The sequence below is a fragment of the Cornus florida genome, unplaced genomic scaffold, assembly GCF_030987335.1.
Source record: "Cornus florida cultivar Cherokee Brave unplaced genomic scaffold, ASM3098733v1 CherokeeBrave_3.0.0_Hap2_Chr05, whole genome shotgun sequence".
Classification (NCBI taxonomy): domain Eukaryota; kingdom Viridiplantae; phylum Streptophyta; class Magnoliopsida; order Cornales; family Cornaceae; genus Cornus; species Cornus florida.
In genome coordinates, this window is record NW_026775575.1 from 91,442,655 (window position 1) to 91,457,578 (window position 14,924).

The window sequence follows — 14,924 nt, forward strand, 5'->3', positions numbered from 1 at the left end:
AACAAAACATGGGAACTAGCCAAGTTGCCCATGGGGAAGAAAGCTCTTCACAACAAATTGGTGTACAGGGAAAAAGAGGAACACGATGGTTCCAAGAGATACAAGGCGAGATTGGTGGTCAAAGGCTTTCAGCAAAAGCAAGGCATTGACTACACAGACATTTTTTTCCCGGTTGTGAAACTGAGTACCATTCGCTCAGTTCTTAGCATTGTTGCAGCAGAAGGGTTGCACCTTGAGCAGTCAGATGTCAGAACTGCTTTCCTCCATGGTGACCTTAAGGAGGAGATTTAAATGCAACAACCGGAGGGTTTCTCAGTCAAAGGGAAAGAGAAACTAGTGTGCAAGTTGAAGAAAAGCTTACATGGTTTGAAGCAAGCCCCGAGGCAGTGGTACAAGAAGTTTGATGGTTTTATGAAGCGACATGGCTACAACAAGTGCAACGCTGACCATTGCTACTACTGCAAAAGGTTTAAGTCAAGTTTCATTTTCCTTCTACTTTATGTTGATGACATGTTAGTGGCCGGTTCTGATTTTGAAGAAATCAGCAAATTGAAGAAGCAGTTGTCTAGTGAATTCGAGATGAAGGATCTTGGTACAGCGAAGCAGATTCTTGGGATGAGGATTAGCAGAGACAAACAGAAAGGTACTTTGCAGTTGTCTCAGCCTGAGTACGTTGAACGGATTCTGAAGAGGTTCAACATGAATAATGCTAAGGCGGTGAGTATTCCCTTAACTAATCACTTCCGATTATCTCAAGATCAGTGTCCGAAGACAGAAGATGAGAAAAACTTTATGGCTAAAATTCCATATGCCTCAGCCATTGGAAGTTTGATGTATGCCTTGGCGTGCACAAGACCAAACATTGCATATGCAGTGGGAGCAGTAAGCAAGTTCATGAAGGATCCGGGCAAGCTACATTGGGAAGCAGTAAAGTGGATATTGAGATATCTACGGGGTACCACAGACAGATGCCTGTGTTTCAAAAGGGGCGAAGTGAAGCTACATGGCTATGTAGATTCAGACTTTGCTGGCCTGGTGGACCACAGAAAAAGTACTACCGGGTATGTGTTCATAGTGGGTACAACTCCAGTTAGTTGGGTTTCGCAAATACAGAGGATTGTAGCGTTATCTACTACAGAGGCAAAGTATGTGGCGATGACAGAGGGCAAAAAGGAGATGATTTGGTTACAAGGTTTGTTAACAAAGTTGGGATTCGAACAGGTGAAGAATGTTTTGCACAGTGATAGTCAAAGTGCGATACATCTGGAAAAAAATTCAACATTTTATTTAAGGACCAAGCATATAGGACTTCGGTATCACTTTATCAGATTTTTGTTAGAAGATGGGGTGTTGACACTTGAGAAAATACTTGGCACCAAGAATCCGGCTGACATGTTGACCAAGACAGTGACCATGGAGAAACTGAAGTTGTGCGCAACTTCAGTTGGTCTTCTAGCTTGAAGACAGAAAGAAGCGCACCGACATGTATGGGACATGCATGAGAAGAAGATGGAATGGGTTTACAAATGCTCCAGACTCCAAGTGGGAGATTGTTGTGGTTTTGTGGAGTCTGATTAGGTGGAAGTTTTTTAGAAAGATTTAATTATATGGAAACTTCAAAAGTACTGAATTTTAGGGAAAATTCAGTTTCCTAATCTGTTAGGGAAAATTCAGTTTCCTAATCTGAATTGACTTCCTTATTGGTTTAAGGAAAATTCAGTTTCCTAACCTAATTTAATTTCCTTATTAGTTTTAGATTCTACAAAAGGCAAGTTCATGTAGGACAAGTTTGGGACTCTATAAATAGGGGTGAAAATTAAAGATAAATGTGTGCCAATACAAGATAGAGCAATTGAGAGAGATTGAGAGAGAATTCTCTTTGTAGTTCTTCATCTTTTTCATAGTGAATTTGTTCGGCGTGCTCTATGGACGTAGCCCTAAGATTTGGATGAACTATGTATATCTTATATTTTTGTGTGTGATTTTTTTTCTTTGTGATTGCTTGATTATTCCTCAAATAACGTGCATTGTTATTTTGCGTTTCCACCACAATAACTAGAATCAAATTCGATTGATTGTGCAGTACAACTCTAACACTATCCACTTCGTTAAACCTTCAATTGAGTTTGCCATAATGAATTTTAAGAAGCCCAAACAGTCACTAATGCTTCAATCTTAAGACATACAGTAAAGACCCAATTTTCAACGCACTTAAATCTACCAGAATCTAAAATTGATACAAGTTCAAATAAATCAATAAATTTAATCTAAATCCTAATATGGACTTTTATACCTACTTCCAAAGCGTTTAAAATCACATTTCAATGAAGGTTTAAAAAAACAAATTTAATCTGGACTTCATCGCGGTTATAACTCTACTTTCAACACCTTTGAACCCTTTAGACCCATGCCCATTTAAGGTTGAACTTAAAATATATATATATATATATATATATATATATATATATATATATATATTTAATTTTTCTCACGTGGAGGATTGAGTGATTAGTTCCTAAGGCTCAGTTTTGTTAGAGGAAATAGCAAGGAAAAAAATTAAAATGAAATATATATTTTTAAACACTAGAAGTTTTGTTAAAAATTTGATTCGGACTCGTTCATTTAAAAAACAAATCGAACTTGAATTACAAATTTGTTTAATAAATAAGCTAAATTTGAATAATATTAAGTTCGACTTGTTAGGCTCGTGAACAAGCTGATTAACCCAGAAGACCCATACATATTACTATTCTATATTTAAAAGTTTTAGCTCATATCTCGAATGGGTGGCCCGGTGGTTAAGATCAAGTTTATCTTTAATGCTTTTTCCCGGTGATAAACCTTTATGTCACCTCTATTATTTTACCATTTTCTCTTCTTTTAAGCCTCATCTTTAAACAACTTTTATCGGATTATCTCAATGCTTTATGTCACCTCTATTATTTTACCTTTTTTTTCTTCTTTTAAGCCTCATCTTTAAACTACTTTTATCGGACCAACTTCTTCAAAGGTACTACATCCATCTTCAAAGATTCATAACAAAATATAGGATTTGGTTATTGCGGATCCATATGATGTAGCCGCAGTAAAATAATTGAGACATTGTATCACCAAATAAATAAAATAAAAAAAAGAAATAAGAAATAAAAAAAGGCTTGGCAACTGAATATATTTCTAGTTAAAATCATGAATTTTGGTGCGTGATGTTTAGTATTTTTCTTATCTTTTATGCCTTCTCTCTCTTTTCCTTATAGCAAATTCATTGAAATTGTTTTTGATATCTTTCTAACATATTTCTAGGATCTTGTTTTTGGATTTTGAATCAGAGGATGTTAATTGCAATTTGGTTTTCTTTTTAATTCATTTTTAGATCGTGTTCGGCTGAATGAAATTACTATAATTTTGGAATTGGAATTAGAATTGATACTATTGAAAAAAATTTAGTTCAATTTTTTTGCAGCCTATTAGAGTTTTGTATTCGGATTGCAAATAAGAAATTTTTTTGGGTTTTGTATTCAAGTTCCGAATCAGAGAACGTAGATTAAAATCTTGTTTATGGAGTTAGTTGAACTGAATTTACATAATTTTGTATAGGTTTGTTTAGATTTTTACTCGATTTAAAAATATCTATTTTTTTTTTTTTTTTTTGGCGAATATAGTTGATTCAATAAAAAAAAATGGTTGTGCAACTTAATGTCCAAGAAAATTCTACCATGTCGGATACAGTGGGCGGAGAAATCCATGGAGTTGACGCGGATCGAGCAGAGGAACGAGCAGCCAAGAGGAAACAAACAGAACGTATAAATTTTTACTGTGTAAGGTGGGCCCCACTACTTTAGACCACAAACAGCCACACGGCCCACATCCACTCGATAGAGTCGACGTTTTTGTCGGGCAAATAATCCCTTTCAAAATGTCATGTCACAAACTCACACCATTTACTTAAATTTCCGACGACTCTATTTACTCTTTGGTCAAATTAGATAAAGTACCCCTCAACTTTTCATCAGAAGATGCCACAATATAACAGACTGTTTGTGGGAAATGTATTAGTATGAATTTACATTTTTGTCCTTAAAATTAAATTATTTGTTTAATAAAAAAAATTTTAAAATTGTTTATCAGTTATGATTTTGTCCCTTCTCGAAAAACACTCCAGTTGGGACTCCCTTCACTTCCTTTCCTCATACATATATATAAATACACACACGGTATATATAGATTTGAAAATTATATAACTATCTACACACGTGCAGAGGCACTTATTGCCATTTTTTATTTTCTCTGTCATTTGCCACTTCTGGTGATCTGGGTTTTTAATTTTGGGTCAATCTCACCCTCGACTCTGGTTTGCAACACTTTCACTCAAGGACCTTGTAAGCCTTCAATGATATATACATATATGTAATCTAGTAACACTCCATTCTTCTTGATGAATAAATTCGAGAGAGAAATTCTTGAAGTAGAGAGAGCAACGTTGAGAGACAAAGGGGGGCAATGGCGATACTGATATTCAAAGTCAGATGATCCAAATGGAAGAAGGATACTTTTGTCCAGGCGAAGACGTAATTTCAGTTCACACGAATGGATAATTTGGTTTTTTCACAACAAGAAGGTTAGTTTCGTCAAAAAAAAATTATCCCAAGCAGATTTTACGCTCAGCTCACAAACGAAGGTTTGTGTGCAAGGTCCATGAAACCACAATGGTTGTTGACTAATGTATTGTACCACTTTCTATATACATGCATACATGAGAACTTGGGGAGTACTTTGTGTAATTTGCCCCTACTCTTTTGATTCCAAAGTTGTTGAACTAGAAAAAAATCTCATCCCGTCATCATTTATGGGACAATGGGTGTTGATACTGCAATGGACTACTTCAAAATTTGTGAGATATTTTAGGGGCAATATGTTCCACACGTTGAAGCTATTGCAACGACTACATGAAAATTTGTGAAATATTTTAGGGGAAATAACCATATCTTTTTGACAATTAAATTTAAAAAATAATAAGTACTCTCTCGGTCCCAAAACAAATGCCTCTTTTGAAAAATTATTGGTAATCATAGTACCCAAGAGACGAATTATTTTTTAGACAAAGGGAGTATTTCTTTATCACCACATACTCCTAAGAGGCATTTATCACCATATACTCCTAAATTTGAAAAATAATATGTATAATATGACCGCAAAGAATATAATATTTAGAATTATTCAGACACATTGTAAGCCTTTGATCTATAATATACTTCCAACCTCTGGTAACATATGGGAGAATCAGATCCACTTCCTTCAAAAAAAATAAAAAATAAAAACCACCACAAAGGCCATAATAAATAAGTATTCTAGGCTCCCTCCTGAATAAGCTTCTTCACCATCAACAATACCACAGAAACTATTGCCAAAAAAGAATTTTGCCATTGAAAATGGAAGTAACACTTAACTCAACTGTGATCTCCTTTGTTTTGGTTGCTTTTCTATCATGCGCAGGGAGAGTTCTGAACTGGTTGTGGTTGAGGCCAAAGAAGCTCGAGAGACTGCTGAGACAGCAAGGTTTCAAGGGAAATCCATACCGGCTTTTCTATGGAGACTCCAAACAAATTTACGCCATGATTAAAGAAGCAAGAAGTACAACCATGAACTTGTCCGATGATATTGTGCCCCATGCTCTACCATTCTACCATCACTCAGTTCGGAAGTATGGTATGTATTGACATGATTCTGAGCTTCATTTTCGGTACCATAACTGCAAATTACTGGCTTATCACTGTCATAAGGTTTTTCTAATAATCTTGACACAATGGCAAAAAATGCAGGTAAAAATTCTTTTGCATGGGTTGGCCCCATTCCTAGGGTTAACATACTGGATCCCAAATTAATTAAAGAGGTCTTGCTTAGGACCGATATTTTCCAGAAGGTAAAGCACAATCCAATTTCCAAGTTGCTAGTGTCTGGCATCGCAGGCCTGGAGGATGAGAAATGGGCTAAGCACAGAAAGATTCTCAACCAGGCTTTCTATCTAGAGAAGTTGAAGGTAACTATCAATTTCATATTCTGTTCTTAACATCAATAAAACATTTTTTTTTTTTTTTTTTGAACTAACCTCCAAATGATAGTTTCCAAATTCTCTTAAAAAAATAATAACATGATCCCAAGACACAAATTCTTTCCCATGTTACTACTGTGTATTTTGTATTTTCAGGAATTGCTACCTGCAATGTATTTGAGTTGTAGCGAGATGATGAGTAAATGGAAGAAGCTGGTTTCAGAAAAGAGTTCATGTGAATTGGATGTTTGGCCCTATCTTCTAAATTTATCCTGTGATGTAATTTCTCGAACAGCATTTGGTAGCAGCTATGAAGAAGGTGGAAGGATATTCGAACTCCAAAGAGAACAATGTGAACTCGCGCACGACGTTCTTCAGTCATTTTACATTCCAGGATGGAGGTAAATAAAAAATATCATGCGCACAGTTCGATTAATACTTTCAAACTGGAAGATTAAACTGGTATTGCTTTAAATTTAGTTATGAAAAAGTAATAATTGAATATCATGCTGCTGTATGACAGGTATGATTTACAACTGGTACAATTAACTGAAAATTTGCATACTACTTGTTTACTTCATTTTGGTGCAATTGTTCATGTATAGGTTTCTACCAACTAAGAGAATGAGGAAAATGAAGGAAATTTATGCGGAAGTGCAAGGTCTTGTGAGGGGTATAATCAATAAAAGGGAGAGATTAGGAGAAGTTAGTGACAGTGATTTATTGGGTGTGATGCTTAAATCCAATCAGAATGAAATTAAAGAACAAGGCAACAAGGATGCAGGAATGAGTATTGAAGAGATCATCGATGAGTGCAAGCTATTCTATTTTGCTGGCCAAGAGAACACCGCAGATTTGCTAGTGTGGACAATGGTTATGTTGAGCATGCACCCAAACTGGCAAGTGCACGCAAGAGAGGAGGTTCAGCATGTTTTCGGGAACAATGAACCAGATTATGATGGGTTAAATCGCCTTAAAATTGTAAGTGCTTTCTATAGATTCATTTCTGAAGTAAATCATGTTACATAATATTCACAGAATTGATAATTTCCAACATTTATTGATTGCAGGTAACAATGATTTTGAATGAGGTTCTTAGATTATACACTCCTTCATCTATGGTTACCCGAGTTACTTGCAGAGAAACAAAACTAGGTGATATGACTCTACCTCCTGGAGTGCAGGTGTTGTGCCCCTTACTCCTAGTTCATCATGATAATGAAATTTGGGGTGAAGATGCAGAAGAGTTCAAACCAGAGAGATTTTCGGAGGGGGTTGCAAAGGCAACAAAAAACCAAGGCTCTTTCTTGGCATTCGGCTCGGGCCCCCGAATATGCATTGGGTATAACTTTGCAATGTTAGAGGCAAAGATGGCTATAGCTATGATTCTACGGCACTTCTCATTTGAGCTTTCTCCATCTTATCAACACTCTCCTTCCTATATTGCATCCCTAGACCCCCAGCATGGTGCTCGCATGATTTTACATAAAATATAGAAACAACAATTTAATATTTCTTGTTTGGATGAGTGCTCTGCATCCCTTCAAAACTACAACTCTATTAGACTCGAAATGCTGTGGTTCCCTGCTTCTAGCTTAAACAGTCACACTGTTAGATACCTTCCATTTTGGAATGTTTAATTCCTTCAGATGGTTTGTTGTTCTAGTTTGCTTGTACTATTGGGGAATGCCCCTCTTAATCCTGTACTGTGGTTTCTCTTTGAATACATAGCTTATTTATCAAAATAAATAATATTTTCACACACACAATCAAACTGTGATTCCCTATTTTAAGCACATCTGATGGCGAAATAGTGGAATGAGAGTATATATATGGTTTCCTAAGCAATTAAGCTTGACAATGTTTGGGTAACATCAACAATTCCTTAATTAAAATTCTTTAAGGCCAATGAAACATTGAAATCAATGCAAAAGTAAATCTAATAACCTCAATGTTTCAGTTAATATTGTAAGATGGGCATGAGAGTAGTGAATTGGGTGTGGTTGACACCAAAGAAGCTTAGAGGAGTTACCTGAGAGAGCCAAGTTATCAATGGAAATCCATACTGGCGGCTGCATAGGGACATGAAAATAAACATCCACGACGACAAAAGAAGCAAACACCAGACCCCTCAACCTCTGCATATCATCAACAAGTATGGCGTGTTAATTGCAAGAAAAGAATATATTGAATATGGGTAAGATGCTACATGAAATCAGCTAGCTCCTCATCACATTTTCTTACCTATTGTGTGTATCAGTCTTTTACCTATAAAAAAAATGGACTGGTTCTCCATGGTTGCCTGGGCATCTCTTCACCGGCGATCGAAGTCCATCTCCACCGTGGTCTCGAAGCTCACTCTGAGGGAAACAATCTACCACATTTGGGAAAAACAGAATTCCAGACTCTACCAAGGAATTAAATCCACCTATCCTCATCTCCACCGTGGTCCATTTGCGAAATTCGGTTAATACATGAAATGGATATCCCTGCTTCACTCATGCCTTCGACCTCCAGATGAGAAGAAATTTGATGCTTACAACAACTGTGGCACAGGAAAGAAGGCGCATCAGCGAAACCCTAACTGCATTTGCAATTTAAAATTGGCAGTTGAAATTGGGGATGGGCATTGGGCTTAATTCCTCCTGGGCTGGGCCAATTGTTTCTTGTTCAGTAGTCTTGTTAGTTGGCCTTTTGGCATGCAACTATAGTTGCTAATTCTCGTTTTGAGTTGGGTCTTGTATTGACCCATTTACATACTGCACATATCAACCTATGAACAAAAACTAAGTTGACTATATAGGTCCAGATTTCGATTTCCCTCCGCCCCTACCCACTGACCTACTAACCATTGCCAGAAAAGAAAAAGAGTTGACTCTATATTTCTGTATTAATGTGAATATTACTTAACCTGTGTTACATGGGCTTTCAATTTTTTCTTTGCCCTTGGGCTTCAGGCCGATATTGTTGTAGGCCCATGGCGTATGCCAATGTACATATTTTCTTTTATGAACAACACTCTTAAATTATCGAAAAATTAAAAAACAGGAGAAAGTTTTGTCATGTTTCTCATACTATGACTTATCTTTTATAATGCACTAGGTTTTTTATTTAAAAAAAAAAAAAAAAAAAAGCCAATATAATGTAAATATCATGTTTTTTACAATCATATAAACAGTGTGTGTGTGTTTTTTTTTTTTTTTTTTTACTTTGGAGCATTGTTCAACAATTTTTTTTAACTAAACATGTTTCTGTTTAAGATTAAATCACATAAAACAAAAACATTGGTCTACTACATTTAAAATCCAAAACGCAAAACATAAATTAGTTGCAAAACAGATCCTTCATGTTAGTTTTGATATTTCCCTTCCCTCGTCTCGAAAATACTTTAATGAATCATTAACTCATCATTAGAGACCTAGGTGCTTATGCTAAAGATAGATCTACACATGCAAACAGGTTTAAAATATGTGTTAAGGAGTCGAGACCTAGCTTTTAAACACTAAAAATATGAGTAATGCTGCAATTGTCGATACGGTATTTATATTATGTGTCCAGTAAGTATACAAAGTATCAAATAATAATACAGTTTCTCTCCCCCTACAGTTTACAAAGGCCTAAAAAAAAATAATAATAAAATAAAATTAATTGTAGGACACTAAAAATGGAAACAAAATGCCAGAGAGATGGCCAAAACTCTAGAAAAATAGAATCTCTCAACGACAAGGGTTTAGAGGCAGGTGCCAGGTGGTAGCTAGGCAAACAAGTTACAAATGCTCTCTATAACAGCAACATTATTTTAGCTCCCCACAACACGGTCACGCATTTATTATTCTATTGAAAAGGACAAAACAAAACAAAACATCCAGATGAAAAATAGTTACAAATGCTGAAATTAAAACATAAAAACATTGATCGCATTGTATAAGAGAAATTCAACTAAAGAGAAAAATAATAAGCCTTTTTTGTCACCATCATCTATACCATGGACAACATGATGATGATGATGATGATGTGTGTTGATGTTGTCTTGAAGGGTTGTATGCGAATAATAAGTTTTTATGTTCCATTCATGCAAAGAAGAGTAGTATTTCAATGCCATTGCCGCATGCCAGTGATATTTTCAGTGTCATTGTCAATCAGTTTGGCCATTGTCTGTCACTGCCACTTAGTTTTTCAATGTCCTTGCCATTGTCATATACTTTATGAACATATATAATATCAATTTTTAGTGACAACTATGCATTGTTAATGTTTTGTTCCAAACATTTTATGTAAAACTTAAATTTGTTTAATAAATTTGTTGGTTGAATATTTAAGCACTTGTAAATAGTATACCCTCCATTCCACTTATGCTTGCAGTTGGGTTTGTTTTTATTTTTAATGTTGTGTTGGACTATACATGTAATAGGATAATAAAATTGAAACAGGTTATCGCAAATAACTTGTAAATAGGTTATTGCAAAAAAAAATAATAATAAAAAAAAAAATTAAGACTTTTATAGCCATTATATAGTTATATACGAAAAAATATTGATAATATTTGAATTATTAAAATGTACTTTTTAGACATTTTTGTAAATAAATTATAAAATTTAATGACTATTTATATAAATTTACCATTTCATAAAATGTGCCATTGAGTTCAAGTTTGGAAAAAAAAAATGTATACAAATATTGACTCTCATGTAGTATAGTAACTAGAACTGTTATAGACCAAATATATATATATATATATATATATATATATATATATATGTTCGTGTGTTCAAATTTCTCCATATCTATTAAAAATATGATGACTATTTATATAGAAATAAATTTATAAATATACGTAAAATTTATAAAAATAAATTAAAAACAATGATAACTAAACATATATATATATATTTTTTTCAACAGTTGGAGTGAACAAACATATTTTGTTTTTAAAATTCTTGAAACGCATGATCTACCAAATATATTTTACATGTTTGTATTTCCGACATATTCACAGTAAAATATCGTTCCAAAATGTATTTTTGATTTTTTTCAAAGTACTTTTACAGCAAAAATATTATTTCTATTTTAGCCTAAAACAAAAGGCATGTCAAACGGATCCTAAATTTTAACTAAATAGAATAATTGTGCCACTTATTTAAGAAGTTCAAAGCAGCTTCAGTGGAAAAGTGCTCGTTTCCGCAAAAATTGTGATTTGTTTGCCGTGATAAAGTAAGCCTTATTTTTTACAAGGCACATGCATATTGCTACTAAAGTATAGCAAGGCGCTTTATTTTATGAGGTGTGGGACATAGTGCTGCTAAAATAAGTCCTTGCGTTTGCCGTGATAAAGTATTATTATTTTACAAGGCACATGCATATTGCTACTAAAATATAGCGAGGCTTGTTATTTTATGAGTGTGGAACATAGTGCTACTAAAATAAGTCCTTGCGTGTAGCAAATTTTCATGTAATCCTTCCAATAACAAATAAATGTTGTGCACCTGAAACTGCGCAATTACAGTGATCTAATCACAAAAAATAAACAAGTACACACAATTCTAAGAAATAAACCACTATATATATAAAATAAAAATAAAAATTCATGAATCGTATCTTGTAGATTGCATCAAGTTCGGGAGTACCAAATTAAATCAAGGTCTTGGGTATTGATTCTTTGATGGAGTTAATATATATATATATGGAAATATTGCTACTAAAAATATATATATATAAAATAAAAATAAAAATTCAAGAATCGTATCTTGTAGATTACATCAAGCTCGGGAGTACCAAATTAAATCAAGGTCTTGGGTATTGATTCTTTGATGGAGTTAATATATATATAAGCCACAGTTGATATACCCAAGACCTTAATTTAATTTGATACTCCCGAGCTTGATGTAATCTACAAGATACGAATTTGAAAAATAATAAGCCTTACTACGTGTTATAGCTTTATGAATAATAGAGCCAACGAAATTTGAAATACAATGAGCCTTAGTTAATCACCACCTATAATATGGCAACACGTAAAGTGGAATAATTGGTGTCTGGGAAGCCTGATTAGTCAAGTTTGCAATAGATTAACAATATATAAAGACCTATATAACAATTCAACAAAAAAAACTTAAGAAAACACTAGCTGAAGGCTTGTCACCTTGTCACCTACTGAGTCCTATTCCCTTTGAAAATTCCACCAAAAAGGGTAGCATACAAATTGATTTGAAGTAAAATATAGCGAGGCTTTTTCGTATATATTTTTTATCAAAAATATCCTTCCGTAATTAATGCACCATATAATTCCCTAATCTTTGTTGAGTGATTAGGGTAATTTTCTAAGTCTAATTATTTATTGTTGACTATGAAGACTCTTCTGGAACTTTCGTTGTCTGCTGTTTATTTAATTTGATAAATCTAGGTCGGTCTTCAAAATTTGTTTCTCATTTTTTGCATTATTATTATTATTTCTTCGAACAACAAATCAAGCAAAAAAATATTAAAAAATGGTTGATGGTGTGGCTCTTACATATCCTTTGTTTTCCTCAGCTTGTATGTCTGCCAAGTAGATAAATCCTCCCCTGAACGGATTTTTGGGATGCAATTGTTTGAATGGAATTGTTGGGCGTAGCCTAAATATTTAATATGTAGTTAATAATTTTCAATATAAAAATAAATTATAAAAGCAAAATGATAATTTAACCCCATAAACAGGTGACGCGTTGTGCTAGCTTTTCAAATTGCATCCTGTACAAAGGGAATGATTCATTCTAGATGCATCCCTAAGAGAGAACCAACATAATCAATATCGATGCACATTTAGTTTAGTCAGCAGCTTCAGAAAGAAAATTACACGAGACAATTAGAATAATTGATAGAAATTAAATATTTTATACTAGTAATATAAAAATATATTATAATACATGAAACGTGCACACGACAAACATTGACAAATTGAAAACCTAGGCTAGGCAAATTCATTTTGTCATGCTCCCATTAACCCATGCCTGATGTTGGCATCTATAAAAGGAGTGCAGCACAAGCGACGAAGAATAGCCAAGCCAAGAAAAAATAGAAAAGGAGTGGCAGAGAGAAATATATATATATATATATATATATATATCAAAGGAAATATCATCAATGGCTACTACTTGTTGTATCCCAATGATCGATATGCAAAAGTTTCCAGGAGAATCTGGGAAACTAGTAGCAGCATGTGAGGAGTGGGGATGTTTTAGGATCATCAACCATGGCATTCCCGCCACTATGCTGTCTGAGATGCAGTTCATTTCCCGATCTCTCCTCGACCTCCCCGTGGAAACCAAACGCCTGTACGGTGAGGCGGTGGGTGGCAAGGGGTACAGTCCACCTCTTGAGGCCAGTCCTCTTCTTGAGGGATTGGACGTTTACGACATGGCCTCCCCTGGAGCTGTCAATGCCTTGTGCTCTCACCTTCATGTCTCTCCTCACCAAAGGTATATATCTGTGCCATCACATGCAACCAATATGTTATTTATGAGACTCACAAGATCCAACCACTGATGTTGCTGCGCAAACAGTCTTTACTACACTTAGCATTTCTCATATGTTTATTTATTTATTTTTTTTAATACAGGGAGACAATAATGAAGTACACTGCAGCTATACATGAGCTGGCCATGACACTTGGAAGTAGGTTGGGAGAGAGTATGGGGTTTTGCAGTGATTTGTTCAAGGGATGGCCATGCAGATTTAGATTAAACAAATACCATTTCAGTCCTCAAACTGTAGGATCAACTGGTGCTCCGATGCACTCGGACGCCGGATTTCTGACCGTAGTACATGATGATGAAATAGTTAATGGTCTGGAAGCCGTGGACAAGAAGACTGGTGTACTTTTCCCCATCGATCCAATGCCAGGGACCCTCCTTGTCAATGTTGGTGACCTTGCTAAGGTTAGTCAAATGGCCACGTGCCCAATTTCATAGCAGCGAAGTAGATGTGTGATTGACAAAAGAAAATGGAAAAAACAAATATGTTCTGTTTTTTAATTTAGTCTTCTGAACATATATATAATGATGTGAACAGGCATGGAGCAATGGAAGATTTTGTAATGTGAAGCATAGAGTACAATGCAACGAAGGAACAATACGAACATCAATGGCCTGCTTTGTGTTAGGACCAAAGGAGGAGAAAGTGGAAGCACCACCTCAGTTGGTGGATTCTGACCACCCGCGTCTCTTTATTCCTTTTACTTTTCAAGAATATATAAATCTCCGGATCTCCACCAGATCACCAACTGGTGAAGCTCTTCAGCTTTTGCAAACCGCCTCCTCTTGAAAGTTTGTGAAAGAACATGCATGGTTTAGAATACGAATGGGAGCAACGTATTCTATTAATTAGATACATCTAATTTTTATTATTACATCTTTGAAAGTTAAAAGAAAGTAATTGGTTGGTTAGTTAGACGTGAAATATTAAAATAAGAAGTTAAATATTTAGCTTCCAAATGGCTAAGAAACATGGGTACTAAGTTTGTGTATGTTACTTTGAAGGTCTCTTGTAATTCATAGATTAATAAATCTATAATAAAGCTCTCATTCTGGTTTCTTCCATCTAGTACTTGGTTTTTCCTTTTCCCAAAATTTGGATTACTCAAGTATTTCTTTCTAAATGGCTTTTGCATGTGTTTAGAAAGTTGAGTTGTTTTATGTCAGTTATTCCTTATATGATGATATAAACATTAAAGTTTTAAAACTTTTAGAACAATTAGTTGTATCTGTAAAGATGGAGATTGATGTAGTAATAAGATTTGTTTCATTGTGGTTTGAAGCTCAGTAATTCGAAACCGAAAACAGGAACAGCAATCAGTTTTAGAACCATTTTTTTTTTATTTCCAAAAAAAAATTTAAAAAAAAAA

General features: G+C 34.6%; 2 protein-coding genes and 1 long non-coding RNA gene across 4 annotated transcripts; 2 read left to right on the forward strand and 1 right to left on the reverse strand.

Moving 5' to 3' along the window:
* The first annotated feature begins 4,901 nt into the window (after positions 1-4,901).
* On the forward strand, positions 4,902-7,542 carry LOC132307586 (cytochrome P450 72A397-like). Its single transcript, XM_059805395.1, has 5 exons — positions 4,902-5,703; positions 5,817-6,034; positions 6,203-6,447; positions 6,652-7,027; positions 7,117-7,542. Exons 1-5 carry the CDS (start codon positions 5,427-5,429, stop codon positions 7,540-7,542), a joined length of 1,542 nt encoding a protein of 513 aa, XP_059661378.1. The 5' UTR covers positions 4,902-5,426.
* Positions 5,608-8,619, reverse strand: LOC132307587 (uncharacterized). 2 transcript variants are annotated; one of them, XR_009482258.1, is made up of 3 exons: positions 8,291-8,619; positions 8,079-8,184; positions 5,608-5,746 (listed from the first exon to the last, which is right to left on the reverse strand). It is a non-coding gene; the product is annotated as an uncharacterized LOC132307587 (long non-coding RNA). The 2 variants fall into 2 exon arrangements; XR_009482259.1 differs by having other exon boundaries at positions 5,620-5,756.
* A 4,546-nt stretch (positions 8,620-13,165) lies between these two features.
* On the forward strand, positions 13,166-14,344 carry LOC132309698 (2-oxoglutarate-dependent dioxygenase DAO-like). Its single transcript, XM_059807984.1, has 3 exons — positions 13,166-13,500; positions 13,641-13,959; positions 14,093-14,344. Exons 1-3 carry the CDS (start codon positions 13,166-13,168, stop codon positions 14,342-14,344), a joined length of 906 nt encoding a protein of 301 aa, XP_059663967.1.
* The last annotated feature ends 580 nt before the right edge of the window (positions 14,345-14,924 follow it).